This window comes from Rissa tridactyla, chromosome 1 (assembly GCF_028500815.1).
Source record: "Rissa tridactyla isolate bRisTri1 chromosome 1, bRisTri1.patW.cur.20221130, whole genome shotgun sequence".
NCBI lineage: Eukaryota > Metazoa > Chordata > Aves > Charadriiformes > Laridae > Rissa > Rissa tridactyla.
The window spans coordinates 140,001,656-140,028,636 of record NC_071466.1 but is presented as its reverse complement, the minus strand read 5'-3'; the positions used below and the strand labels follow the sequence as shown (position 1 = coordinate 140,028,636).

Sequence of the window (26,981 nt, the reverse complement as noted above, 5' to 3'; positions counted from 1 at the left end):
GCTGCATGTATATGACTTATTTCTTCCACTGGACATACAGATGAAAACCAGGCACAGCTTAGCGTGAAGTACAGAGTAAAAATGCAAAAGAGTGGACATCACCAGTTTACACCAGCCACTCACACAAGGGGAAGCTTTTCTGTTCAGAGCAACAACTTATTTTTTTCTAAATGGGACCTTGTCAGACTTCCAGTCAAGCGGTATGGTTTAGAGTCAGTTGCCTTTGGTGGACATTGGCACCTGCCCACCAGAATAATGAAAAAACACACTGTGGCCTTTGTTGTCTTGGCTGAGACACAGACCTCGAGCCATTTCACTCTTTTCTGATGCTGCCTGTATTTCTCTCTCATGCACTTAAAAAGCCAGATTCTTTTTCCAGTCCGTTCCACAAAAGTCTTAGATGACCCTTGGTGGCCTGATTTTTAATCTGACGTATAGAAAGGTTTGCCCTAGGTCACCACAGGCGCTACAGTGCTATATTACAGCAAGGGTGATGTGACACACCATGGGTCCCTGTGCTCAAGAACCCACCCAACTGCATGCACCTCGACAGCAGCTGCAGCCTGTGGCCCCACTTCTGTCCTCTGGTCTTAAAATAACCTCACCTATACCGAGAGATCTGACACACAGAGACATCAAAATTGCAGTTAGATGAATCATACTTAGAGCTGTATACGTGTTACAGTCATGACTTCCAAAAAGGCATTTTGCAACCCTTCATAGTCACAGCATTTGTCACTGCCAACAGCCTATTGTTTATTAAAGCTTTGGGCTCCCATCCTACAGACACGAGACTGCTCACACACTGAAAGCCAGATACAAGTACTGCTATCTGCAGCATGAGGGTCTTAAACAGTAACTTCACCTGAAAAGGAGTTAAACTGTAGGCTACACATTCAACAGTGTCAAACTGCTTCTATGAAAAATTAAGGGACATCATCAAGACTATTTTTTTTATTCCGTGACAATTAAAAAAGCAGGTGTGGGGTTTTTTCCCTCATTACACTATGCCATTTTCCACATCCTTCCTTCCTGAAATGACCTACTTTCATCATTGGCAGTAGGTAAGAGAGAGTCTGAATTATTTGGAACTGATGCTTATACTTTGACTAAAAGTTTAAACTTAAACAACCAAGAACAAAATATTTTTGCTTTTTATCCCACGCATTTTATCTCAGAGTTTGAAAATGATAACTGATTATGAAACAATTTTATAAGAGTTCCTAGGTTCACATTGAGATTTTCCAGTTGCTCTCCTGACATTATCACATGGTACTCAAAGGTCTTACGCCAAACACTTGCAAGGATGTGCCTAAATCTCTTCCAATCTTCTTCAAATCTCAGTTAAAAGAGATTAATTAAAAACACAGAAAACGAAGAGGTCTAGCTTCAGGTCTTCACTTCCAGCCACACTTCCAGTTATAGAGGAAGACCTAATTTCTAGTGAAATCCTATGGGGCTTTGTAGATTCTTCAAAGCCTTTCTCTTGTGGCAGAAAGCAGACAAATTTCCAGGATGCACAGATTTACTCACAGCACGCAGTCTTCCAGAATTTATCTGTTATGGATACCAAACACCAAACACTTTTCCTCCAGCGCTGGAAAAAGGCCAGTGCCTTTGACATAGTGTTATCAGGATGACTGATGCCATGAGTCATTTTTGCAATGGAATGAAAATCTTGACTCCCCAGCTCCGAGACCAGCCTCTCTCCCTCGCAGCCCCGGATGCGACAGGAGCCACTTACATATATCACGACTCTCTCCTATATATCACAACATTCCAACTTATTGCTGCATTTAAGAGAACCAAAGTAAGCACCTGTAAAGTTTGCTTGAAAAGGTTAGGCCAGAAGAAGTAAGGCACTTAACCTGAAGTTTCACGGATGAACTCGGGATGGATTTTTGAGAGGTAAGAGGAAATAGGAAGCCACAGGCCCTACACCGATGTCATCTCAGCGGTGTGGTTGTAGAACCCTCTCCTTCACCTGACGGCCGCATCCAGCCACCACATAGTGTACCAGAGTCACCACTTACCAAGCAAAAAATATCTCGCTGAAGCTAAAAAGCAAGCAAAACAACCATTTTTGTTTTCTCTTTTGTGGCTGGCTTGTACAGTCAGAGATGTTATTTCTCTACAGAGAAGAAAATTGTTATTATTTTTCTCCTCTAATCCGCACTTCTCAAGAAACTCTGTTAATCCCCATCCTTCACTGGGGAAAGCTTTGTACTTTATCTCTCTGCGGTTCGAATCGTTTATGCCTGGCTGTTTAAGGGAGCTGAAAGAAACATTTTAAAAGACCTGAAATTGTTTATGCAAAGAAGGCTAAAGGCATCAAGCTGGCTGACACTAGTCTTTCCGCATATTCGTAAAGGTAGAGATATGGGGAAAACGGGTCAAGGAGGCTGTGAACCTCAGTACTTCTGCAGTACTTACCAGTGGTTCCCACCGCTCTTTAATACAGTTCAAAGCGAAACCCCCCTCTCTCATTTGCCTCGCTGTATTAATCAAAGGATCAAGGTCCTTTGGATAGTACAGTCTGAGGGGAAAACCCTTCCCAGTGAGAAACAAACACTTCTTACTCTTCACTGTTGGCCCAAACAAGACATTTAGTTACACATTAAACTAGGAGAAAATAATTCAGCTTATCTGCATATGAAAACTAAGTCAGTGTCATGTCTAGACAATTAGAAAGGTAATTTTAACAGGCTTCTGGTAAACTCAGATTTCTTCTTATCAGGAATATCCCGAGTTTGCTCTTCTCTGTTGCAGTAGGACAAAATAACACTTTAACTACCCAGTACAATTTTATGTGCAGATAATAAATACTTCATGCAAAACATTTTGGTATTTTGGCGTATTATCCCATGTAAATACAAGGTTTCAAAATAATAAATTATTCTGAGCTACTTCTACAGAGGTAATGAATTTCCATTAGTGATTTCTATTATGCAGAAACTCAGCTGATTACTATCTCATTCCAACAGTCAGAGTAGTTCAGTTATGTTCAGAGAGATGCCTCTACCAGATCATCAGGCTACTGAAGACTGATACGTGAATGTCCTCTCTGGAGTCTTCATATGGAATGAAAAAAAGCCACATAAGCACATATTCTAAGTATTTTCATTCCATATTCTTGAGAATACTAAAAATGCACAAAGGGGTTTCACTTCACAAATCACTCACAAATTAATTTGCCAGCTGAATGGGGAGGGTTTAGTTTTAAGTAAATAAAAACTCACAGGAGGTTTTGATGCAACAGGTCCATTTGTTGCCTCTGATCAAAAGGCTGCCACCCATGAATTTTAATGGCAGTTGCTTTAACACAGTATAAGCACGGAAAGCTTAATAATACAAGGGTGGGAGTGGGAATATCCAAAGTTTTTCTTTTATCCTTATCTTTAGAAAGTTAAGGAAAGCCATATTACTGATATTAACTAACAAGCATAAATTCTTAATGGCACAGTTATTAAAAACACCCCAAAAGCCACACAGGAAATCAGTCCCAGCTCAAGAGCGAGACACAGGACTTTCACTCCACAGTTTACAGTTACCACAAGAGTTTAGTCACGTGCATTTACTAATTTCAACCTTGCTGGATCTATATTGTTGTGGCCAGGCCAGCCTCCATCCCTCCAGTTCCCTTTACTGACTTCTAGAACAAACTAAAATGCTTGAGGTAGAGTTTCCTTCCAGTTAAGTGCCGTTCGCCCTCCTCTCTGGAATCAAGCCCTTGAGAGACCCCAAACCAAGAGCAGCAGAAAACTTTGGATGGCATCGTTTAACACGCCACAGCTTCCCACTCTTCTGCTTTCAGAGACCCAGACCCTCAGGCCACTTGGATGCTTGGCTACAGCCAGGCACAATTCACAATCACCAACGCAGCAGCCAGTCACCCCTCACAAATCCTCCTTTTCCATTTCTACCCGTGGTGCAGTGGCAGCAGAGGCCTCTCGGTTCGGCTATGCTTGTGCGCTCGTAATCATCTTTGAATTTTTCCTAGCTCTTTATTTTCCTGCCTTGCTTTCTAATGGAAATCTATTAATGTTTTGCAACCTGCTCTGGGAACAGCTGCCCAATACAACATGTCCTCCACCGTATTAGCTCTGGAATGTGCTCTATGTTATCATTTATTTTGGCAACAATAACCCCAACGTGGTTGTATTTGCATTTCACTAGGTCTTTTCTGTTCTTCTGTTCTGCTTGGGGGTTTTTTGACTCTCGATAACTGCTGAATTTCTAGTCACACTATATTAAAGATAAATTAAGGTACAACCTCTCAGTTTCATTCCTGAGCTAACAGGCTCAGAAATTGAGTGTTGAACTTCCCATAAAAATCAAAGGGAAATTCTTCACTGAAATTTAACATGTTTTGTCTCACAACTGGGGTGACCCGAAGGCACGCGCACAACCAGTTACCATGGATTTGTTGGCAGGCTGGGACTTATCCCACCTGATTTTTCTAAATCGCATAGCTTGTAGCTTCACACAGACATATTTGAAAGATTAAAGCGGTTAAACTATGCCGTGAGTTTACCTTGCATGGGAAAACACCCATTGAAGCCACGCCGATGCATTTAAGTGAAACTAAACGCATGCAAGAGCAGGCAAAGCATTGGCCCGCACTTCGCCCCAATCTATATCCATTTTTTTATTATTATTTTTGGGGGGGGAGGGGGGGGGCGCATCACACGGTTCTACATTATTTCCCCCGGAGGAGGGCAGCGGGACGCAGCAGCCCCACACCGCGTTGCCCCATGCGGGGATGCGTGGGGAGGCCCGTGGCTAGAAGAACCGCCCCCCCGCACGGAGCTGGTTCCCCCCCCGCAGGCCGTGGCTAGAAGAACCTCCCGGTGCTGGCCCCCCCCATCAGCGACAGGGTGGGGTGGGGGGGGGGAGGGCGGGGAGGGCGGCTCCCGGGGCGGGGCGGCGGCAGGTGCGGGGCGGCAGCGGGAGGCGGCCATTGGGCTGGCGGCCCGGGGGGCGGCCCGGGGGCGGGACGGCGGGGCAGGGAGCCCCGGGAGAGCCCCGTGGAGAGCCGGATTTAAGGAGTGGCGCCGGGCAGAGGTTCTCCTGGCCGCGACCGTCCCTGCTGCCGCCCGCCGCCGCCATGCCCGTCAAAGGAGGCACCAAGTGCATCAAGTACCTGCTCTTCGGCTTCAACTTCATCTTCTGGGTGAGGGACCCGGCGGAGACACCCCAACCCCCCTGCGGCGGGGCTTTGCCCCTTCGCTCGCCGCCTGCCCGGGAGGGACCCCACGGGAAAAGGGAGGGCACAAGGACAAAGTGCCTGCAGCGGTGTTTGTGTTTTGGGGTTTTTTTTCTTACTTTTTCCCCCCTCCTCCCCCGGCCCGGGAGGAGAGGGGTGGGTGCCGGGCGCCTCTGCGGGGTTTTTCCCCCGCCGTTCCCGGGGTGGGGGGGGGGGGGCGGCCCCGGGCGGGCACCTCTTCCCGCTCCTCCCCGCCGGGCCCGGTGCGGCCCTGGCCCCAGCGGCGCCCCCGGTTACCTGTTGCGGCGCTAAATGTGCTGCGCGCCATAGGCTGGGCGGGAGGTGTCTAAATACGATCTATACCCGGCTCGCCACTTCATTTTTATTGATTTTTGGGGTAGGTTAGCGTAAGGCAGGCCGTGTGGCCTGTCTGGTAACGTGGGGGGGGAGGGATGCTAGGTGTGAAGGCGGCTTTCCTCCACACACACACACACCCCCCCCCCCCCGCCCTCCTTCAGCAGCATACGCAACACTTGCCCAGAAACTCTCTTCGCGGCTTGCACCTCTGGGTAGAGGGCTGTCACCGGGTGAGCTAATTCCTCCCAAGTTAGTGCTTGTGGTCGCCGCCGCCGTGTTCGGGAACTCGTCTTGGTGGGAGCCTCGGATGGAGCTGTGGCTCCTGCCCTCGGGTCTGCTGGGCGGCGCCTGGGAGAGCAAAATCCTGAAATAGGGTGATGTGTAGGAGCAGGCCAGCGCAAGTGGAAATCGCCTCTCCAGCCCAGCTTCTGGCACCCCTGTCTCTTGTTTGCCAGGCAGGGCCAGAAAGCGTGGCTTGACTGCGAGGTTACAGCTGCTCCTCAAGCACTCAGGCCACGGACATCGGAATTTAGCATTGTCTGCCTTACGGAAAAGTACAGGCAGTACAACTGCCTGTGTGCCCAATGTAGAGATGTAAAGTGTGAGGCTAGGAAAAAAAATGAATTCTCTCTTGGCTGTCTGCTACAGTGGAGAAATGCGTGTGTGACTCCCTTTTCTCCCTCTGATGTGGAGAAATTAAGCCGGAGCTGCAGAAAGAAACTGCTTCTGGAGGCAGTTACGGTATTGCGTCAGGGATGACTGGAAGACGCTGTGCTGACAGATAAAATAACTTGTGATCCTCCCAACTCAAAAATGGGTTTCAGCAAAGTAAGAAAATGGAACTGGGCTGCAATTGAGGCAACTTGCACGGAGGAACTTTACAAGGGTGCAGGAAAGCATGTATTGACACCTGAGACTTGTGAGGAGGGAGGGGTGGGGGGTGTCGAGTCATATTTGGAGGGTAAGAAGAAAACATTGAACTACTCACTGGCTGAAACCTCTGGGTCAGCAAGGTGCTGAACCCCTTGTTGAAACAGGAGGAAAATATTCATGGTGTGCTCTGTGGTATTTTCTTTTTTAAAGCTATAGCACAAGAATGCTTGTTCTAGCAGAGGCATTGCCTCAAAGACATTCTTAATGCAAGCACCGCCATTTTGCTGTCTAGGGCCCAGGGCTGAGAATAGGGAGTGTCAACTCATTTAGCTCAGGAGGCATCTGTTGCTTGGAGGTTCTGTGGTAATAAAGCTCAGAAGCTTTACGTGCACCTTTAGGTGCCCTGGAAGCATGGATGCAGGCTTGACCTGCTGACAGGGTGGAGGGGAGGAGTGGTGTTGGGGAAGGGGGCTGTACCATCGGTAGGGCTGCTGCCGCCCTGAGGGGCCATGAGGGTGCAGCTCTTCCAGTGGCCTTGCCATCCCCTGGCTGTGCTCACTCATACCTGGCTCGGATGTAGGGAGGAGAAGAGCAAGAGTGAGAGAGAAGAGTTAAAGGGAGATGAATGCTTCTTCCTCCTGGGGTGTCCTGACAAGTGGCTGGAAGCCCCAGGAGGCAGCAGATGCGAGCAGCTGGGGTTAGCCAGGGGTGAGTGTGTTTGTAGGCCAGCTGGAGTGGTCCTTCACTCTCGGGGCTCACTATGGGTGTCCGTGCCCTACCAAAACTGTCAAAGGGGAGCTTCAAGTATGATGTTAGTGAACCTCATGTCCTCTATGGAGGAATAAAGTAGCAATCTCAGGCTATTTTAGGCTGTTAGGCCTCAATGAACAGTGTAAAGAGAAGGTGTCTTGGGGCAGGGAGCACTAGAGGATGGGAACAACCCTAACAAGAAAGAAGGATTTAATGTTTCTTATGGCATTGGAGATGTGAAAAATGCATTAAGTAATGGAAGTAAATTGAGCAAAAACATTGTGGCTGAGTGCAGTTCTGAGCCTAAATTTGAAGGTGCAATCAGTGACTGGCTCTTGGCCCCCAAGAGCAGGAGCAAACCTTTTCTGGCTTCTGAGTGGGTATGGGGTCCTGTTGCCCAAGTGCTACTTGGGAACGGTGACAATGATGTAGTTTGATTTTAGTGCATCTGCTGGAGCAAGAGAAGCTAAAAGGTCCTGTAAAGCTGTGATCAAGTTCACACAGTGCTGCCTTTTCTGAAATAAGTTGTGTCAGAAGGACAGGTGAGGAATTGAAATGGTCTGCAGCAAACCTGCAGTATTTGTAGATAGCATGTTAGGTGGCATGTATTTGCCTCCATCAGAGACTTGAGTGAGGGCAAGAGGAAGCAGGAAGAGCGAAACAGCTGGGTATAGGAGGCTATTAAAACAAAAAATTGGGAAACTTTTAAGAAGTTGAAGCTGTGTTCAAAGGGAGAAGATAAAGGTTCATAAATGCTGGCAGGTCAAATACAAAAAAACCCCAGAAGTATATGTAGTAAGGCTAGCCAAAAGGGAGTTTTTTAGATACAACATGCAAAAAGCAAGCCCACTTAATGTATCCCTCTTCAGATACATTGGGACCAGGGAGCTTCCCAGGGAGTCCTTGCAGTCAGTAATGAGTCCAGGTGCCAAAGTGTTTGGAGTGATGTTCTGTGGGACTTTCCCTTACTGGATGTGCATGGGAAAGAACCAGGGGACGTTCTCTGCTCTAACCTGTCTTTGACTCTGAATCCCTCACAGGCTTGAATCAACTTCTGAGTGAAAAGGTGGTGAAACACAACCACCAAATGCTGATTAACAACTTGCCAGGGTCATACAACAGTTAACTTCGTAACTACAAATGTGTTGTGATTAGGTAAAACCTCCTGCTCACTGCCTACCTCAGTGCCAGAGGGCTGGAATGCAGTGAATTTGAGGTGGGTTTTTTATTTTTATGTCATTCTAGGTTATGTAGAGAGTGGCACGTGTGGTGCCTCTGGAATAGTCAGAGGAGAATATTCTTTAAAATTAATAAGTTGGTGTAGACATGGAGATGTGACATTGGGGAAGAGAGAATGGCTACTATAAGGGAAGACAGACTTCATGGAGCTGTTAACTTTGAAGCCTTCAGAAGCCTGAATCTTGTAGAGAGAGAGTGTGCTGGTTAGCATTAGTTCACTTCAATGTCTCCTGGAAATCTCAAGGCTCTTAGGGAAACTAAGCAGTCCTGAGTAAGATCCTGGCAGGGATGAAATCGCTGATGGAGCGGAGGCAGGGCTGAGATGAGGTGGAGCTCTCTTGTGGTGGAGAGAACCAACAGAGCTGGCATGCCGGAGCAAACTGTGTGGTGGTCAATACATTCCAACCTAATCTGGAAAAGCATGTGAGGGAACACTTTGTTGCTTGAGTAGCATCCATTGCTCATATTCAAAGTGATGAAGATGAGTGCATGCTGACATAGCAGGGTATGTGACAAAGCAGAGCAAGACACTCATGAAAGGCAGGCATCGAGTAACATCTGAGAGACAGGAGCAGGAAGCAGCCTGGAGTTATGAACTAGTTGGCTCAGGGGCATTTGCTGCCAGAGAGATGAAATCTTGGGAGAAAAGGGTCTATAGTAGCTTCATGAAAGCATGAGGTGGGTGCTCAGCAGCAGTAGATGAAGAAAACAATCTTCAGAAGTGAAGGACCTGGAGAAGTGGAAAGATGGTGCTACTGCATAAATCTATGGTGTCTTGCAATGCTGTGGGCTGCTCTGGTCTGCCATTTACCTTGAGAGGAACATAGCGGAGCTTGAAAATCTTTAGGAAAAGAGGAGGATGGTTTCTGCTAGCAGGAACTGTTGAGTGAATTGGGATTCTTCAGCCTGGAAGCAGATGAGGGGGTGAAACATGCTAAAGGTCTGTAGGATCACAACTGGCCAGGTAGTAGTTAGGGCTTGACTATATTGAAAGAGTCAGTGAGCAAGAACTGAGGGGCATTAAGTCTGAGAAGAGGAAGTTTCAGAAAAGGTTGTGGCCGTATGTACAGTGGTGGTGCTTTCTCCCCAGAAGGTGTTGTAGAGTATGCAGTTCAAGGGGTACCTAATGAATGCCGTGGTTGGCAGCCCTTGGTTAACTTTGCTTTTGCAAAGGTACCATCTGTGTCTTTGCATAACCTGTAAGTGCTCAACATGTTAAGTGGGAGGTCAGTCCTGGAAAATGCCACTGTGTGCCCTGTTCTGATACCCTCTTGAGGAGACCTCTTGCAGGATGCTGTGCTAGATTATGAGAGTAACAGGTCCGATGGCTTTCAGGCATCTATCTCACTAGCATGATGCCCTCCAAAACTTTAGGGACTCTAGAGCTTTGGTTAAAACATGCTTGTGGCCTGAATGGCAGGCATGAGGATTTGTGGATGGTTGCTAGTAATGCTAGTCATGCCTCAGAAGTCTGGTTTAAGCATTGCACACATCTGTCTAACTTGTAGGGAATGTTTTTTACTGTTGTGTTTAAGTAAATGAGTAGTTAGGTGATCCAGTCCCCTCTCAGAGGAGTGGCTGCATCTTGCCTTCAGTTCAATTATCACTGCAAACACCAGATTCCTTGCTGCTGTTGTGCTTCTTTAGGTAGGGCTGGTCCAGTACCTAAAGGGGGCCTACAGGAAGGATGGGGAGGGACTCTTTATCAGGGAGTGTAGTGATAGGGCAAGGTGTAATGGTTTCAAACTGAAAGAGGGGAGATTTAGATTGGATATGAGGAAGAAATTGTTTACTGTGAGGGTGGTGAGGCACTGGAACAGGTTGCCCAGGGAGGTTGTGGAGGCCCCATCCCTGGAAGTGTTCAAGGCCAGGCTGGATGGGGCTTTGAGCAGCCTGGTCTTGTGGGAGGTGTCCCTGCCCATGGCAGGGGGGTTGGAACTAGGTGATCTTTAAGGTCTCTTCTACCCCAGACCACTCTCTGATTCTACTCCCACCTAGTTTTGCCTACAGGTCTTCTGTCTCAGGGTTACTGATGCTGGCCCTGGCACCTTTGGCCAGGTCTGTAATGAAAGCTGTACCGGTTCAGGTCTTTGCAAGTTTGGGGTTTGATTTGGGGTTGGTGAGGGAGGTGTTGAGGCTGACAGGGAACTCGTATAAAGCTTTTTCTTCCAGGCTGGCTCAAACTTAGCAAGAGGTCAATGGAAACATCACATTATGTGCCTTAACACCTAAGTGGTCTCACTGAGGCTGTTTTTGAATAACCTTGGTGTGAGCATGTGCTTGATTACCTTGAGTTGTGTAATGAGTGACTACCTCTAGCTGAGCTCTTGTAACTTGCAGGGTGTGCTCAGGCTTGTTGGCCCCGGTGACAAAGTCTTTTCCTAGTAAAACTGTTGGCTGCTCTGAAGAGCCTGGTGCAGGTCGGGAAGCACCTGGCAAAGCCCTGCATACGGAGTGTGTTCCTGCATGTTCTCCCACTGCCTTCCTGATGCTGAACTGAAGCAAGGGCTTGCATTGTTGAATGTAAATGCTGAGTTTTTTCCCTCCTGAATTTTGTGGAATACAAAGACGTCCGCTGCTAATATTTATAATTTAATCTATTATCGGCAAAGAAGTGCTGTAGCACACAGTCAGAGTTCATGTTGAGTCTTTGAACAATTATTTCCTTGCTCCTTCACACTACCAGGCAACCCTCTTGCCCATCCTCTCCACTCTTCAGAATGTTTTGTGTTCTATAAACAAATGGATTTGGGAGTGCCTGCTAAAGTAAGATTAGGCCTGCAGGGCTCTTTCTCTGTAACTTAAAGATGCCTGTGACTTTGTTCTGAGCCGTAATCTCATCTGCTCCTGCTGCCAGGAACAGCCAGTAGCAATTGGGTGCTCTGGCTTCTGCAGAGGCTCTTCCCTGCCCAAGCAGAGAAGAGGACTCGAAGGATGGGCAGGGGAATACGTGCGCGTGTGTGTGTTTGTATGTATATATTCGCACACATACAAAAGGAACATAAATGAGTTGATTTTGCTTTCTGTAATCAACTGATACAGTTGCTGACTGCAGCGTATGAATCAAAATGCTGCTTGGCTTCAGCTCAATGTATTTTAACTGTAGGAAGTGCTGTGAAATCGGGAGTGGAGTTGGAGGGTGTTGCCTTGAGAAACCTGATGTGAAGGCACTTGTACTTACAGTTCTAGCAGTCCTAGCTCCCATTTGCGATTTAAATTGCAAATATAGTAGACTGGCTTCTGAATAGGAACTTGTATGAAATGGGCACTAGTCTTGGCGGTGGTTCAGGAATTCTGTAATGCTGCTCCTACTGTACTGGAGCACCATTTTATTGCAATAAATGCTGTGACATTAACTTTGCCCACAGCATTCTTGAAACTAGCTTAAGCAGAAAGAAAACACTTCCTTTCCCATCTACTTTTTTTTTTCCAAAGGAGTTTGGAAATAGCTGCAGTTTCTTACATAACTGCTAGCACTCATTGCACATCTGTTAGGAAAGCATTTTTTCCAGAAGTTTGAAAACCTGTGCTGTTGTGGATAACACTAATCCTGTAATTAAGGGTTTAGAGTGATGTTGCGCCCCATCTGTACTTACTGTTTATGGGGTTTTATTTATAGAGTACCAGCAAGTAACAGGACAGAAACAGAGAGTTCATTACTGCTCGTAATGTTCTCTATTTCTTTGCCTATGTGCTTTGCAACATCATAGATCTGGTTCTGGCTTTGTTAATCCACTGTCTTGCATGGCGAGGAAAAACTTAGTTGTCTGTCTTACGCAGAGGAAAGTGTGAGTCATATTTTTAACTAAAAGTTCTTATCTGTTTGAGGTGAAGGGAATATAGTGGCTTTTTCAGTGTACTCTTGTCATGTCTGGGTAAAACCTACATGAGGAATGGTCATGTAGAGCCTGACATACCTTCTTACTTCAAAGAAAGAAAAAGTTATTGTTAGATGCAATGCTGAGCTGACAACTCAGCAGTATTTATTTTTGACTGACTCTATCATATTTCCACTTTACTTACCCTCTGCTACAGGTAATGCCACAAACTTGATAGTTGACTATAAGCTTGGCCTGAATGTACTAAAATAGCAGAACCCTTAGTTTCCTGTACAAAAGCTTTTTGTACAGGCTTTGATCCATGTATCAGGAGTTCTTGCAGTGGCTCACTTCTTCCCTATCCCTGCCTCCATGCTGTGGAAGTGGAGAAAGGGCTGGCAGTAACCTGGTGGATGGTGGGGGGTGTCCCCCTACCAAAGCTTTACCTGCCAGCTTTAAGGACTTGATAACTGCTTGGACCTCGAACCCCTTGAGAGGTGGTTCTGTCCCTGGAAAAGTAACTCTGCAGTAAGTGGGGTGCTTGACTGGGGATTGTCCTTTTTTGAGATGGTTCAAGCTGACAAGGTCAGAAGGGACTGAACAAAATGGTCCATGTGAAACAGTGGTTAAACCTAAAATAAACTTTTCCAGCTTCCTGAAGTACTGCCATGCATTGTTGTATCATGGCATGTGTTAACAAAAATTGCAATTCCTAGTTGGAAAATCTTGAGCTTCTAATGTGTGTTTACACCAGTATCATTAGATTTAATGATTCCCTGTGCAAACCTTCTGCTAGGAGGCCGTATCTGTGAAACCTCGGGTGTTAAAAGGAAAAAAAAAAAGAAAAAGAATTCATTGGAGGTTGCTTGATAGCATGCCTCAGCACTGAATGTTCCAAGTTCATGCTGAAGTTAGCCAGGTTTGGTGAGGGGAGGAAGGCAGAGTGTTCTGTATGGATCTGCCTCCAGGATAGACGGGGTGGTTTCTCATCTCAAGTACGTAGCAACTGCCCTCTGCAGTGGTACAGATCCTTTGTCAGTTATCTCTTGTCACAAGGAAGGCTAAAAGAAAGCAGGCTGTGAAAGATAAATACCGGGACACACCCTTAGCAAAACTGCGTGGTTTGCAAGGAGGAGACTGGAGCAGTGGAAAGGGCTGACTTTGGAGAAGGTGCTTGTCAGAGTGTGGGGCTGGATGGGTGGGAGGGGAGAAGTCCTGCACAGGAGGCTCGCTAGAGAAGACGCAGGGCTGGGTGACAAAGGAAGACAGACCAAAAAGGCTTTCCCCCCCTCCCCCGTTGCAACAGCTGTTTGTTGCAACAGAAAGATGCATGCAGAAGCAGAGCCTTTGAGGCAATGGGTGTGTGTTTGCATGTGATGCAAAAAAAAAAAAATAAAAAATGACAAGAAGCCTTCATAGGATTAGAGGAAGAGTAACCAGAGATTTTTTTTTATCCTTGCTTGGTGTGTGTCCACTGCAGCTATAGGATAGACGTAAGTCAAGCAGAAGTAAACTAGGAGCTGTAAGATGCTTAGTAGTACAGGGGAAAGAGAAGGAAGCCTAGCTAGCTTGGGCTGGGATGTTGGTAGCACACGTGTGCCAGGACATGCTGGTACTGGAAAATTGCTGCCACAAACTTTTCCAATGCAGTGAGTGAGTAGTGCCTCTTTAACTTTGCATTTTGGTCAGATTGGTAAAAAAAAAAAAACAACCTGTCTTCTGACTTCCCTTTCTTATACTTGTTACTACAGAAACGTATTTCTTACATGTTTCATAAGCACACAAACCTGCTCTTCTCATAGTTCTGTAGGTTTTTTGCACATACGAAGTGACTAGTTTCAGGAAAACAGTTTTGTTCTTTTTTTCTGTTAAATTTCTTTTTTGATGCTGGTTAGATTTACTTAGAAATACCCTGTATTACTCAACTCCTGTGACAAAACGAGTCTGTTGGTCTCTGCTACATTGGGAGAACATGTAGATTAAAAACCCAGCAACCAGCTCTTCAGGGCATCTGCTTCCACGCAGCCTGGGAGGCTGGGGGGGCTTGCACCCCTGTCCCCGGGAGGGAAAAACACAGCTACCAAAACTGTCCCAACACGGCTGCCAAAACCTTCTGGCATTGAATCGGTGGGCGGGGAGGCGGCTGCGTACCAGCCAGATTGGTCTGAGACGCTGCCAGGTCGGTGGGTGCCCGTGGGGCTGCGCTTTGCTCTTCCCCCAGGGCTGGTGATGGTGCCCTGGTCTCTCACTGTCTCGATGAAAACTTGAAGTTTCAAATTAGTTGCTTGCCTCCTGCTTTCAAACTGCCTTTTTTTAGTTCAGTGGTCACTGTGGGTAGGGAGAGTGCAAACTGAGAACACAAGTTTGCTTTTGTTAAACTGAGACAAAAAGTCACTTTTTCTTGCAAGGAGGAGCTGCTTTTTTTTTTTTCCTGGTGCACCATGGAAAGAATTAACACTTTAATATTAAAAATTTTTTTAGTGCTATGGAGTAGTTCACTGACATCAGGCAGTATCACTATTGTGTGATCACAGAAGTCTCTTGTGTCTCTGTGATAATAACATTTTTCACAAGGATGACTGCTTTCCCAAGGTGAAAACATGATGCTTATCCCTCCACCCAGCCAGAGCTAAGTCTGTTTTTTGTTTTGTTTTTTTTTTTTTTAAAAGGAGCCAATGTTAACCAACTGGTTTTTCTCAGAGATCATTAACTGAGCCTTCTGTTTTGCTTTGCTTGAACTTGTAGGGTTATCTACAAGGCTGTAGGATGGCTCAGAGTTTGTTCACAATTTGAATAGTCTGGCCTTTAAGCTCTGCTGGGGGGATCAGCTCTGAGTTTTAGTTTTACAGCCCTCTGCTGTGCCCTGCTCTGTTTGCAGCGCTGCCCTGAGCTCTCTGCTCGAATGCTGGCGCTTGTCAAGCCACAAGCGTAGGTGGGTGCAGACAGCCGGGTGTGCTTAGTCTCAGGGCTTTGTAATTCCCGAGTTCTCGCAAAACAAGAAGAGGCTGTTGGTTTCTTCTCCTAATGCTCCAGATCTGGATGCCTATCAAAGCTGAAGACTGTTTGAGACTTACTTTCCTGGGTCAACAAACAGAGTGGTATTAAATACTGGGTGACTTAACTGTAGGCTAGAAGCAGCGCATGAAGCTGTTTTCCATCGCTAAGCCCTTCTCGTTTTTTGAACCGAGGAACTGAAGTGAGGTGAGACTGCAGAGGCTTGTTGAAGTGATGCTGTGGCAGTGAGCGCAGGTAGAGCAGCAGCCCTTCCCTCTGTCGGTCCCCCGCTTGCACCTCTCCCTCCCCCTGGGCTGCTGCTGTGGCACAATAAATTGAAATAATAACGCTGCTGTGACATACTGCGTACTACCAAGGTTCTTCGGCATAACTTAAAATTAGTTTGTCAGCGTAGCCCTAACAAGGAAAGCGGTAGGGATGGTGCAGGCTTTGTTCTTGCTGTGTGCTTTGTGAGTAAGGCTGTGCCTACGCACCAGCAAAGTGCCTTTTGCATAGGTCTGGAAACCTCCGTTTGGGTTTGGCTCTTTATGCATTATGTATCACTTCATCTTTTTCCCAGCTGAAACCCTGCAGCTCTTCTTTGAGTCAGGTGCCTGCTATACGAGAAATGCTGGTTTTTTTTCTGGCACGGCTGGCTTCCTGCATGAAATGACCCTCTGGCTTTTCTTCACTCCTACCCGAGTCCTTTAGCTCTGCAGTTGGGGTGCTTTCTGCTGAGAAGCTACAAGGGGTGTACCTTCCCTTAAACCCTCCCCTAGCTCCATCCTCTTTGTCCTGTGTAAATCTTCAAAGCTTTCTGTATTTTTTTATTTTTTTTTAATAGAAGAGCACGCCTAGGAGGTTAGGAGAGACAGCCATGGCCGGCAGAGCTGTGGCAGCCCGCAGTGAGCACAAGTGCTCCTGTAGCAGGGAGAAGGGGCTCTCGGGCTCCCTGTGGGGAGAGCAGTGGGCAGTCGGGCCTGGTGCAGAAGGAGCCCACCCACGGGTGTTGTCTGTGGAAATGCCTTCCATATTCCTCCTGAAAATTAACATTTTAAAGTAAACACTTTCCAGTTTCTTGGAGGCCGGTCAAGAATGTTGTTCCCTTTTAGAAGGAACTTCTTATCAGAGAGAAGGCTTTGTTTTTCCTCTTCATGCATGCTTAGCCTAACCAAAGCTCCAGATGTTCTAAGGTTATTGCTCACTCTTTAGTTTAAATTTTTCATGTCTGCTGCAATATGTGGTATTTCTGTCCTCATCTCACTTTCGTAGAGGTCTTTTTGATAGTTAAATTACCTTCAAAGGAGAGAAGGAAGAGCTGAGAAGCACACTTTTTGGTTTCTTTTTCTTTTTTTGTGTGCAAGATGACACCAGTTTTCTTTCTAAAGAAGGGAGGATTCAGTGTGTTCAAAGCAAACTGTTAGCACTTGCCTTACCAGAGTGCAGTTCCCTCGTTCTTGCAACACATCTTGATGCCTTCTGCCAGATGTTTCATCCAGAAGCTAATTTATACACACAACTGGCTGGAAACACAAGCACCAATGTTAAGAGGAACCTGGAGGCACACAGGCAGAGATGATAATAAAATAAAACTAAATTTGATTGCACTGTTCCAGGTCAGCACACAGCAACGTTGCTATTTCAGCAGCCTGTATTTTCCTATTCGTGTGGTAATTTATTGGATTGGTTTTATAGTCTTTTGCAAGAAACAACACTCTTTCTAAACTCTATATTGCAGTACGCTGAACTCTTACCAGTCTGTTTAATACGCTAGAACTTTTGTCTGGCCTTACAAGGTGTTTTGTCTTGCAATATGCTTGTCCTTCAGTGTGAAGATCTAAGATCACTAAGCCATACAATGTCACTGCAGTCACCCAGAATAAAAAATTGAGTGGAAGGGGTCAGTGGAAATACTGACACTTGGCACTTTGGTAAACCTTGGGTATTTTCAGTAAGGAACAAGAATGTCATTGTTCTCATGTGGCATTGTAGTTTAATATGTAAACGTATCTGTCGACAAGATGCCTCATGTCAGGAACTCAGTTTGTTCTTATTTTGGTATCCCCGTCCTTTTATGCTGATTCTTTGTCACCACCTCTTTAAAGAACAGAGCTGTATCCTGTGTTTACTTCTGGTGTTGTTACTGATGCAGGGGTGAATGTATTAAATGGTATTATTTAACCAGGCTTGCTTGTTCTTACAGCTTGCAGGGACAGCAGTTCTTGCAATTGGACTATGGCTTCGGTTTGATTCACAGACCAAAAGCATCTTTGAACTGGAATCCAACAACACGACATTTTACACAGGTAAGCGAGGAGATGGCTTGGCGTGATAGATCAGGCTTCTGCGCCCTGATTTCCTGGCTGCTAGAAACCATCTTCCTCAAAGGTTAAAGACAAAAACAGCCCGAGACAGCCTCGATGGGGCAGAGAGCAGCTTCCCCTGGCAGGTTCAGCGGCCCAGCCCCTGCTGTGAGCAGGCAGCAGCAGTGTCACACCATCAGTTTCTTGGCTCTTTATGCATTGCGCTTAATCTTTTTTTCCCAGCTTAGACCCTGCGGTTCCTCTTTGGGCACTGTTGGGTAAGTGTTTTGTAGTCCTAGGGACTCCTGGTAGACGTGGAGCACACCTCTTCCTGATGTTTCTCACAGTGATTCAGTCAAGTTTCACTCTAAACTAAATGAGTAGTCACAGATGACATCAATAACTGTTTCATTTTTTTTCCCCAACGTGACAAACCTAAGCTACCCAAAACCACAACTCTATTGCCTCATCTCTCATAAAGAGCGTATGTACTGTTGTCTAAGTCTTACAGCCCTATGTATGCTAGTTTATACTGGACATTATGGCAAGGATGCACAAATATCTTGGTCTATATTAGCAACTATTACAGGCAACCTAGATCAATGTAGCCTTAGCTAGGCCAGGTGGAAGTTATTAATAAATATTCTCTGGTCTTACAGGATTCTAGTCTGGGCTTCCCACAGGCAAAGCCTGGGACAGCTTGATTTCTAATTAGGGGATAAACACATATGGTTTTGGTTTGCTATTATGATGTCTTAGAGTTCCTAATGAAATCAGATTTTATCCAAACTGTAAGATTTTGATCTCTGCAGTCACTTTTAGGCTTGGACAGAGGGAACACATGCTTCTTTGGTTGTCATCTGTAGGGGCTCAAACCCTTTTTGAAACCAGGTAGCTGAGTTTGAAGACCTCAAACGATTGGGAACAAAGCAAATTCAAATACATACCTTTCTTAACATACGTGTCTGTCATCTTGGATTTGGATAATCCTTATACATACATGTTTCACATCCCTGCAGCACCTAGATCTGCCATGTCCTGTGTGGCATCGGTCGTTAGCCATCCACAGTGTGGTTAGGTTGGTCTTTCTCTTGCTGAGGAAAGTGGCTCTTCTGCTCAGCTACTTGATCTCTCACAGCATCTGAACCGGTGTCTCAAGGGTCAGTACAGACCATGTAAGGCACATGCTGGTAGGTGCAGCTGAAGTGGACACCTTGTAGTACCAGGGTAGCCTATGCCTACAGGGAGTACTACTAGGAATGATGAATTAGGCTCGTTAGAGACTGTAGCCGAGCATATTGAAATAGTTGTGCAACTTCATGAAAGAGGCCACAGGCATGGGGACAGCTTATCTGTGAGAAATCTTGTATGCCACCCTTGATATGCTGGTGTGGTAGCAAACTGGGTGTATCTTGCTGCTGCCACAAAGATTTCTAGATGCTTTTAACTGGGCCTTGGAAAGGGAACAGAAGTCTAAACTTAGCCATTGAGCTGAATATTTAACAAGTCTTATTTTGGGTAGTCTAAAACAACTCTTTCACCTCCTAAAACATAAAAGTTTTATGTTTTGATACTTAAGTTACTGGCTGAACGCAGCAAAACAGAGAAGCAAACCTACTTGAAATCTCTGTAGGTTAGTTTTAAAAAGTTTAATAGGAATTACTGGTTTGACATGCTTTTTTTCTGGGAGTAGTTACTGACTGCAGTTTCCAATAGGAAGTTGAAAGAATGTGTTAATTGGCACCTAGTAACAAAGCAGGTTACCTCAAAAGCTTTCTATGCTACTGAAAATAAACTACTGAACTAAGAGGTTCTGATGGACTCTCTTTCAAAATGCAAAAAGTTTAAGCTAGGGTGAAAAAAGTGGTGCGGGAATTTCCTGCTGATAAGAAATGTCAGACTTAATCACTTACATATGCTTAATCAAGTAGATGTTTATTTGGGCAGCTAATCCAATTCATTAATTAAATTAATTAAAACCCTAAGGTTTGCATCTAGGAAATAGCATTTGTGAATGCTTATGTATGGCTTTCTTTAAGTAGTATTGATTGAGTCTCTGAAGGCCAGAACTCTATTTTTGTCTCTCTTGATAAAAATGTCATACTAATGCTACATGCTTTATGCTGTTTTGTCTCATGTTTCACCACCTCAATAACACTTTCCTGCCATCCTTTGGGAGTAGTTTTCCTCACTACCTCTTGCTGCTCTCACCAGCTAGCAGATGTAATGCTTAAGCTGGCAGTTTGCAAGTTTAAAAGAAGAGGTTTGGGCATAATGGTGCCTTTTAGCCCAGAAACGTGCTGCCCTCTATGCTCCAACACACTTACTACCTGAATTCTGGGCAGAACGGTCTACAGGCTCAGCCACTTGGTATGGTTTGAAGGTTTGCAAAAGCAGAAAAGGCTGAGTTTCTTGTAGTTAGAGAGGCTCTCAAGTTAGGCAGCTGAAGTGTAGACTTGTACCACCATGACTGATGGAATAATTTGGTGTTTCCTGATGGAAAAACATTTAAAGCCTCATGACAGATTGTTATGATGTCTTTTAAATACCCATTCTGTTAGAGCTAGCATGCTTCAAGGACTCTCAGGTTGTGATAAATCACTAGTTCCACTTGTCTCTAACTGCAGCACACTCTTCATCTGAAGTTAAGTTGATAACTCTGGCTCTGAGCCAGTTTTAAAGTGTGTCTTACAGTTTGACTTAGATGGCTTTATCTTACCCGTTTTCTAAAACTTGTGGAACTGCAGTAGTGGTACACATTAATTGTTGTAAGTTGAAGTTTTTATTTATCAATGCACTTCCCCACAAGTTTTGAGATGTGTTTGATTTGAAAATTAAGCACAACCCTCCTTTTTTTTTTTTTTGCTTGGAACACCTCACTAAAGAAACTTAAATTTTGGCAAAAGCTACAAGTGCTATTTGTGGAGCCACTAATTTCATACCTTGCTTCTGAGGTCTCAACTAGCCTGTATTACATGTGTCTGTTCTCCTCCCTAGGAGTTTACATCCTTATTGGAGCTGGTGCACTTATGATGCTGGTTGGTTTCTTGGGATGCTGTGGTGCGTTGCAGGAATCTCAATGTATGCTTGGCCTGGTAAGTGTTCAGAGTAGTGTTTAAATTTTTAGCAGCAAGATGAGAAAGGAAGGGAAACATTACTGTGAAGTTAAAGGGCAGCAGATGCTGATCGTTTTGGCTCCACAATGTTTAAACTCGGGGTCACCTACATAGTGCTAAAATGTTAAATATAGTTTCTATTTCTGGCCCTAAATTCAAATGTCTGTGTTGTATTTAAATACAGGATGACTTCAGGAGTTAGTGACACAGTCAGACATTGACATATCAAGGCTGGGAGTATGTGTGTACACAGAACTAAAATGTTGATAGAAGTAATGCTATCTACTAAACAGTTTGTCCTGAACTCTGAAGGCTGTGCAATCTTTAATCTTTGAGACCAGAACTGTGATATTTGATCCTTGAAACAACAAGCCTCTACTGTTCATAATAGCAGGATGAGCTCTTCTAGTTGACAACTGCTCGACAAGCCAATTATTGGAGAGCAACCTCATTGTTTTCAGACTGGAGGGGCCAGTGGAGCTTACTGGTTTCATGCACATCTGTACACTTGTGGAACTACTCATCCAAATAACCAGAAGACTTAGTTAATAAAAGACTAGAGCGGGTGAAAGAACAAGTCCCCTTCTGTGTCATGAAAGAAGTTAATTTCGTATGTTTCTTGCAAAATGGTGCCTCAGGCCCTTTGTTGTACTTCTGAACATATCTCATTAAAGTGCCTTTAAATGGTAGTAGTGTTCTGGACCTGGTAGTCGATTAAACACAGAGATGACGCTTATTTTTATTTTATGGGATACATAACAAAGAAATGGCCATTAGGTCTCTGGGAGTTGGTGGCAAGCTAGGTATTAAGTAATGACTCCTAAAGCAATAGGGGTGACAAAACAGAGAAAAGAACTAGTGTCAACTGTTGTGATCTGGGTGACCTGGGCAACTTCAAAGTCTGAGTGAACAGATGATTGGTTTTAATTAACACTGATCAAAAAGGAGGACTTCTGCTTGGAAGACACTGCCAGGCTTTCTGACGCTCCTGGGAGGAAGTGCTGACCTAGTGCGGTGTGTCCTCTTTCCTAGTCTTGCCAGTGTTTCAGACCTCCAACTGGAAACTAGTTAAGTGACAGTTCTCACAAGGCTGAATGCTGGGGACCGGACAAACTTGCGATGTATAGCGTGATGCTGTTTTGTGGTGCTGTGGTCTTAATTAATGATGTGGTCTGTCTTTTTCTAGTTCTTCCTCTTCCTTTTCGTGATTTTTGCCCTTGAAATTGCTGCTGCGATCTGGGGATTTGCAAATAAAGAAAAGGTATGCTGCTCTTAAAAGTTGGCAGGGTGGTGGGATGGTGGAACAGGTTGCCCGGAGAAGCTGTGGATGCCCCATCATTGGAAGTGTTCAAATCCAGGTTGGACAGGGCTTTGAGCAATCTGATGCTGTGAAAGACGTCCCTGCCCATGGCAGGGGGGTTGGACTAGGTGATTTTTTTTTAAAGGTCCCTTCCAACCCAGACCATTCTATGAGCGTGCCCTCAGAAGGTTATCAGTCTACTGAAAACTACACTAGTACTCATCAAACCTTGATTACCCAGGGAATTTGGGGCAGAGGAAGAACACGCATTCTAGGGGAAAAAAAATACAAGAAATGAAACTCTAATATTTAGCAACAAGACCGTAGCAGAGAAGTCAGAATCCGAGATGCTGTGGCATGCTAGAAATGCCCTCCAGGCAGTACCTGTCTGACCTGTGTGGCAAAGTGGGCCATGAGTGGAGCTTTACCGTTTCTAGATATGAGATAGGTCAGCTATAGGCTGAATGTTTCTCCTCTAAAATGTGACTGATCTGGGCTGTCTCTTCACAAGTAGTCAAGATTCTGTCTTGTTTCAAAATAAGGTACTTGGTGGTCAGGGTTGCTTCTCTGCTTATGTTATACAACGGGGGAATATAGCAACTTTTGGGGTACAGAAACGAATAGGGAATACTTTTGTGTAACCAATGGGCAAAGACTCAGTTCTCTCACTCCACCTAGAATATGAAGTGTTCGGAAGGGAAACTCCAAATCTTATCTGTTCAGGTGTGGCTTTTAAGGTGAGTGTACCATATAGGCTCACCTGTTCCGGAGAAGAAATGCTGTCCACCCTCTGTTTCTACTTGTCAAAAAGATGGGTATTGCAGGCTGCAGAACTTTTAATGACTGACTTGAATCAAAAAAAGTTTTCCATAATTAATATTAAGGTAAGACAGTAATACACCACAACTCTTTGTGATCTTGTAGGTTATTGAAGAGTTAAAGGACTTCTACGTGGAAACCTATGAAAAGAGATCTCAAGCAGCTGCCAGAGAAACCCTGAAAGCATTTCAGTTAGCTGTAAGTACATGGTTATACTTAAACTAGACAGTAATGCGGCTTGTTCACACTGTTCTCCATGTCATCCAATCCCCTGTACAGCTCTAGTACCTTACTAACTAGAAGAAACCAAGGGAGTATTAGTAACAAATTGCAGAGAAGATATTTTTGTATAGTATTAGTGAATTGAGTATGCTTTTTTTTTGTCCCTTTGAACCTCTGAAACGTGTAGAACTAGTTCTTTTTTTCCTAAAACTCAGAAGCAAGCTGGGAAATTCTAGATCTGTGGAATTGATGTAGAGGCACCATAGTATGCATGCCTGCATGTCTATGAGGAGCTTACCTTTGTGTCTATAAGGAGTACAGGCTGTCACCAAAATTAATGCGTGTATACCTAATGAGATCTAGCTCTTCCTTTCAGAATCTTGGCCTTTAATGTAATAAAGGCTTTTTAAAATTAGGTTTATAGCAATCACATTGGGAGGACCTCTAAGCAAATTTGCATAAGGACTGTAATAAAACATAATGTAATCTATTTCTTTTTTACCAAATACAGTGCAAAAATAAGGATTCTTTAACCTGGTTCTCCTTTCTTGTTTTCTTTTGTAGCTAGACTGCTGTGGTCTTAAAGGAGCTCTTGAGCAGCAGTTCATGGACACCTGTCCGAAGAAGACCATGATGGAATCATTTTCTGTAGCGGTAAAGCATGACTTAATTCACCATCAGCTCTGCCCCATGAGTAGAATGAGAAACGTGTTTCTGAATAAACCCTTTCAGTCCATGGGAAATTCCCACATCACACTTAGCAACCTATCTCTATGACTATAATCAGCCCAGTTGTGGAAAATCAACATACTGTCACTGTGGAAAGAACAAGCAGGGTCAGCAGGAAATGTGAACTTGTGCAGGAAATGTGTAGTCTGCGTGTCACTAAACTCACTGGCGTGATGGACAGCATAAGGCCAAAACTTCACCTAAAAACAAAAAAAAAGAGAGCTCTGTTCTCCTGGCTGCTCCTAACACCAAAGCACCTCCCTGGTGCTGCAGAGGAGCTGTTGGCTCCCCTTTTCCTTAGGGAGGGCATGGGGTGGGAGCAAGTTTTAGCAAGGAAAAGGAAAGGCGGGGGTAGGGGGGAGTGTAATGCATTGTTTAGGTGACTATGTTGCTGCGAAGCCAATTCTCTGAATCGGGTTCCCATGTTGAAATATTGCTGCAAAGGTGCCTGTATGCCACAGATACAGGAGAGGCATCTTGTGTGGTTCTTAATTATGCCTTTTCCTGTTACTCTTACAACAGTCCTGTGCTCTTGCTTTATGCTCCAAGAGAGCCTGTGTAAGTCTTCCGTAGAAAATAAGGTTCTTACAATGCAGGAATTGAATTAGTGACTTGATTTTATTCACATTACTTGTCCTCGCCCTTTCACTACAGGTGGCTTTTTCTTTCAAATATCTGACCACATGAGACATTTCAGTCTGTATTTAGACTGCCTTTAGTCTGCCCATACAGTATGCAATGAGTTAGACTATATGGGAGTACGTGAGGCAACATGCAGGTTTTATTGTTTGCTTTTGTTTTAAGTGCTTCAGCTGTTGACTTAATCCTGTGATGTGTTTATGGCCTAGTCCCAACTGTAGGGGGAAAAAATGCCAGTAGGTAGATTGCAAAATTAAAGGGACGTAATGGTGTGGCTGATCTGTGTGCCTCTGTGTAAGAAGCAGTACTGTATTGATACTCTGATTTAACTGATTAATTCTTGCCACTATGTCCCTGTAATTCTTAATTTGGTCTTTCCTTTGGATTGGTCAAAGAACAATTAAAGAAAAGTCGTTTTCAGCAGCTCACTGGTATCCTGCTGGAATAAGTAGGGCAGGAGTTGGGATGAGACCAGCCACCAGGCTTTTAAAGACTTTTACCTGTGTAAAAGTTCCTTTTTCTTGGATACGATGTGTCTTTGGGGAAAGGACTGTACTTAGATTTTTCTTTAGTTGCAATGGTAATTCATTATCCTGGGAGCTTCAGACTGGGATCTCCATGAATCTACTCGTAGCCTAGCATGTATGCATGCAGCTCAAGAAATCCTGAGGTGTCTGCAAAATTACAACAGGAAATATCAAGAGTGGCTTCAAATTTATTTGGAGAAGGGCTGAGTAGTACAGCAACCTAAATGCTGACAGCTCTTACTAACAAGCCAAGTCTGGTACAACTGCTGTTGGTCCTGATCTACCTGATCAGCTGCAGGTGTTGAGAAGGGAATCCTGCTGTAGCCAAGCCATGGTTAAGAGGTTTAAATACTTGAAGAGTAGATTTAAACTCCTCCACCAACTTTTGTGTTGGAACATCTCTGGCCTGCTTTAAAGCTGTGAAAATAAAGACCAGTTCAAAGCAGCTTTCAAAAGATGAGCCATCATCTCTAGTGGAAGCAGAAGTGGTCCAAGCAGAAACAAACCTTTCATATGTATGAACCGCTAATGAACAGTTTTTCTTTTCAGTCGTGCCCTGCTGCCATTGATAATGTCTTCAATTCGAAATTGAACGTGATTGGAGCAGTTGGCCTTGGCATTGCTGTAATAATGGTGAGTTTCTAGATTATTTGGAGGGTAACTGTATGGCCAAAGGCTATTTCTGGCAGAAGTCTGTTGAATGCTGCCTGGCATTCCCATTCCACTGCTGACAAGTACCGGCAGGATGAGGGTGTGCGCTGCGAGGGCCCCCAGGCAGCGCAGAGGGTGGGGTGTCTTGGACCTCCCTGCTTCTGCTTTGGATTAGGATCTGCCTCCTTGTAGTTTTAGCCGTGGCGAAGTTGTATCAGTAGTGTATGTCTATATAGGGCAAATATGTATTTGTCGTGTTGCCAGCCCACTCCTTGATCCCAGTATCTCTCAGGCATCCTTGTTTTTTGTTTCCTTTATAACAATTAAAGACTGCCAGAGAACTGAAATAACAGTGCTGCTAGTAAGAAAATTTGCACTTATTTGCTTGACTTCTGGAGGAAAGGCAAACAGTTTGATTTGCATCCACGGATGCAAATATACCGTAATGATCAAAGATTTCTTAGGAGATACATAGCAGTGGTTTATAGCTGATATATTTGGAAGTTATTGAGGGTAAAGGGATTTGAGAATGGACTGAAATTTGGGGGGGGGGGGGTGTCTCTGCAGGATAGAGTTAATATGGCCTCTGGGTCAGGAAGAGCAGCTACACTTGTCCCTATGTTGACAGAAGAATGTGCTTTGGTCCCCTGATTTCTAATGTTTGCTTTCTTTACAGATTTTCGGCATGATATTCAGTATGGTCCTCTGCTGTGCTATCCGCAAAAACAGAGAAATGGTCTAAGAGCTAAAAATCCAAGACTGCTGCACTATAAAAAAAATCTTTGTCATTAACTTTAGCGTTCTGAAAGCATTTCTAAAAAGTTATATATTTGTTACCTTTTTAATGCTTTATTTGGTACTGATATAGGTTTGCTTTTTATGTTATAGGTTAAAATGAGAAAGGTATATCTGACTCAAGACAAATATTGTACATAAAATATCTGACTTTCTTGAAACTTATGTAATTTGGATGTAATTTATGTTGGAGACAATTTGATACTTAATAAAGAATAAGACATATTGTATGTTTGTGGGGGAGAAGAGACTTTACTATGCTTATTAATCATTGTTTGATGTGTAGCAGTGAGTTGAACTTGCGTAACATCTAAGTGTTAAATTACTAGGGCTTTAGTATAAAGCAGGAAATAACTTCTATGCCAATGCCATATTTGAAGGGAATTCCAAGGAATGGAAAAGACTGTTAGAGCATGTTAGGGAAGACATCATTGTTCCTTGTTTCCTTGGGGTGTGTGAACAAATGCAGCTCTTAATTATATTCTTAAAATATTACTGCTGTAACACTTTTACTGTCGTCTTCGTACAGGATGGCAAAGGATGACTGTCACACTGGTGATGTGCAGGCGGGGGTACTTTGTTGCAAACAGGCTGGGCTCTACCCTGGAGCCAGCTGGGCTTTCTTGTATCCGCCTGTCTGCTG

At 44.5% G+C, this 26,981-nt stretch overlaps 1 protein-coding gene across 1 annotated transcript; it reads left to right on the top strand.

Annotated features, from left to right (window-relative positions):
* Positions 1–5,015: 5,015 nt before the first annotated feature.
* Positions 5,016–26,568, top strand: CD9 (CD9 molecule). The gene is made up of 8 exons (XM_054182873.1): positions 5,016–5,173; positions 17,441–17,543; positions 20,538–20,635; positions 21,843–21,917; positions 22,881–22,973; positions 23,562–23,651; positions 25,442–25,525; positions 26,220–26,568. Exons 1-8 carry the CDS (start codon positions 5,108–5,110, stop codon positions 26,283–26,285), a joined length of 675 nt encoding a protein of 224 aa, XP_054038848.1. The 5' UTR covers positions 5,016–5,107; the 3' UTR covers positions 26,286–26,568.
* The last annotated feature ends 413 nt before the right edge of the window (positions 26,569–26,981 follow it).

What these genes read in the sequence shown, in the direction of transcription:
- CD9 (XM_054182873.1), top strand. Translation starts at nt 5,108, where the DNA reads ATGCCCGTCAAAGGAGGCACCAAGTGCATCAAGTACCTGCTCTTCGGC. An exon ending in GATTTGCAAATAAAGAAAAG is followed by an intron (nt 21,918 to 22,880) that starts GTATGCTGCTCT and finishes GTGATCTTGTAG; the next exon opens with GTTATTGAAGAGTTAAAGGA. An exon ending in TGGAATCATTTTCTGTAGCG is followed by an intron (nt 23,652 to 25,441) that starts GTAAAGCATGAC and finishes TTTTCTTTTCAG; the next exon opens with TCGTGCCCTGCTGCCATTGA.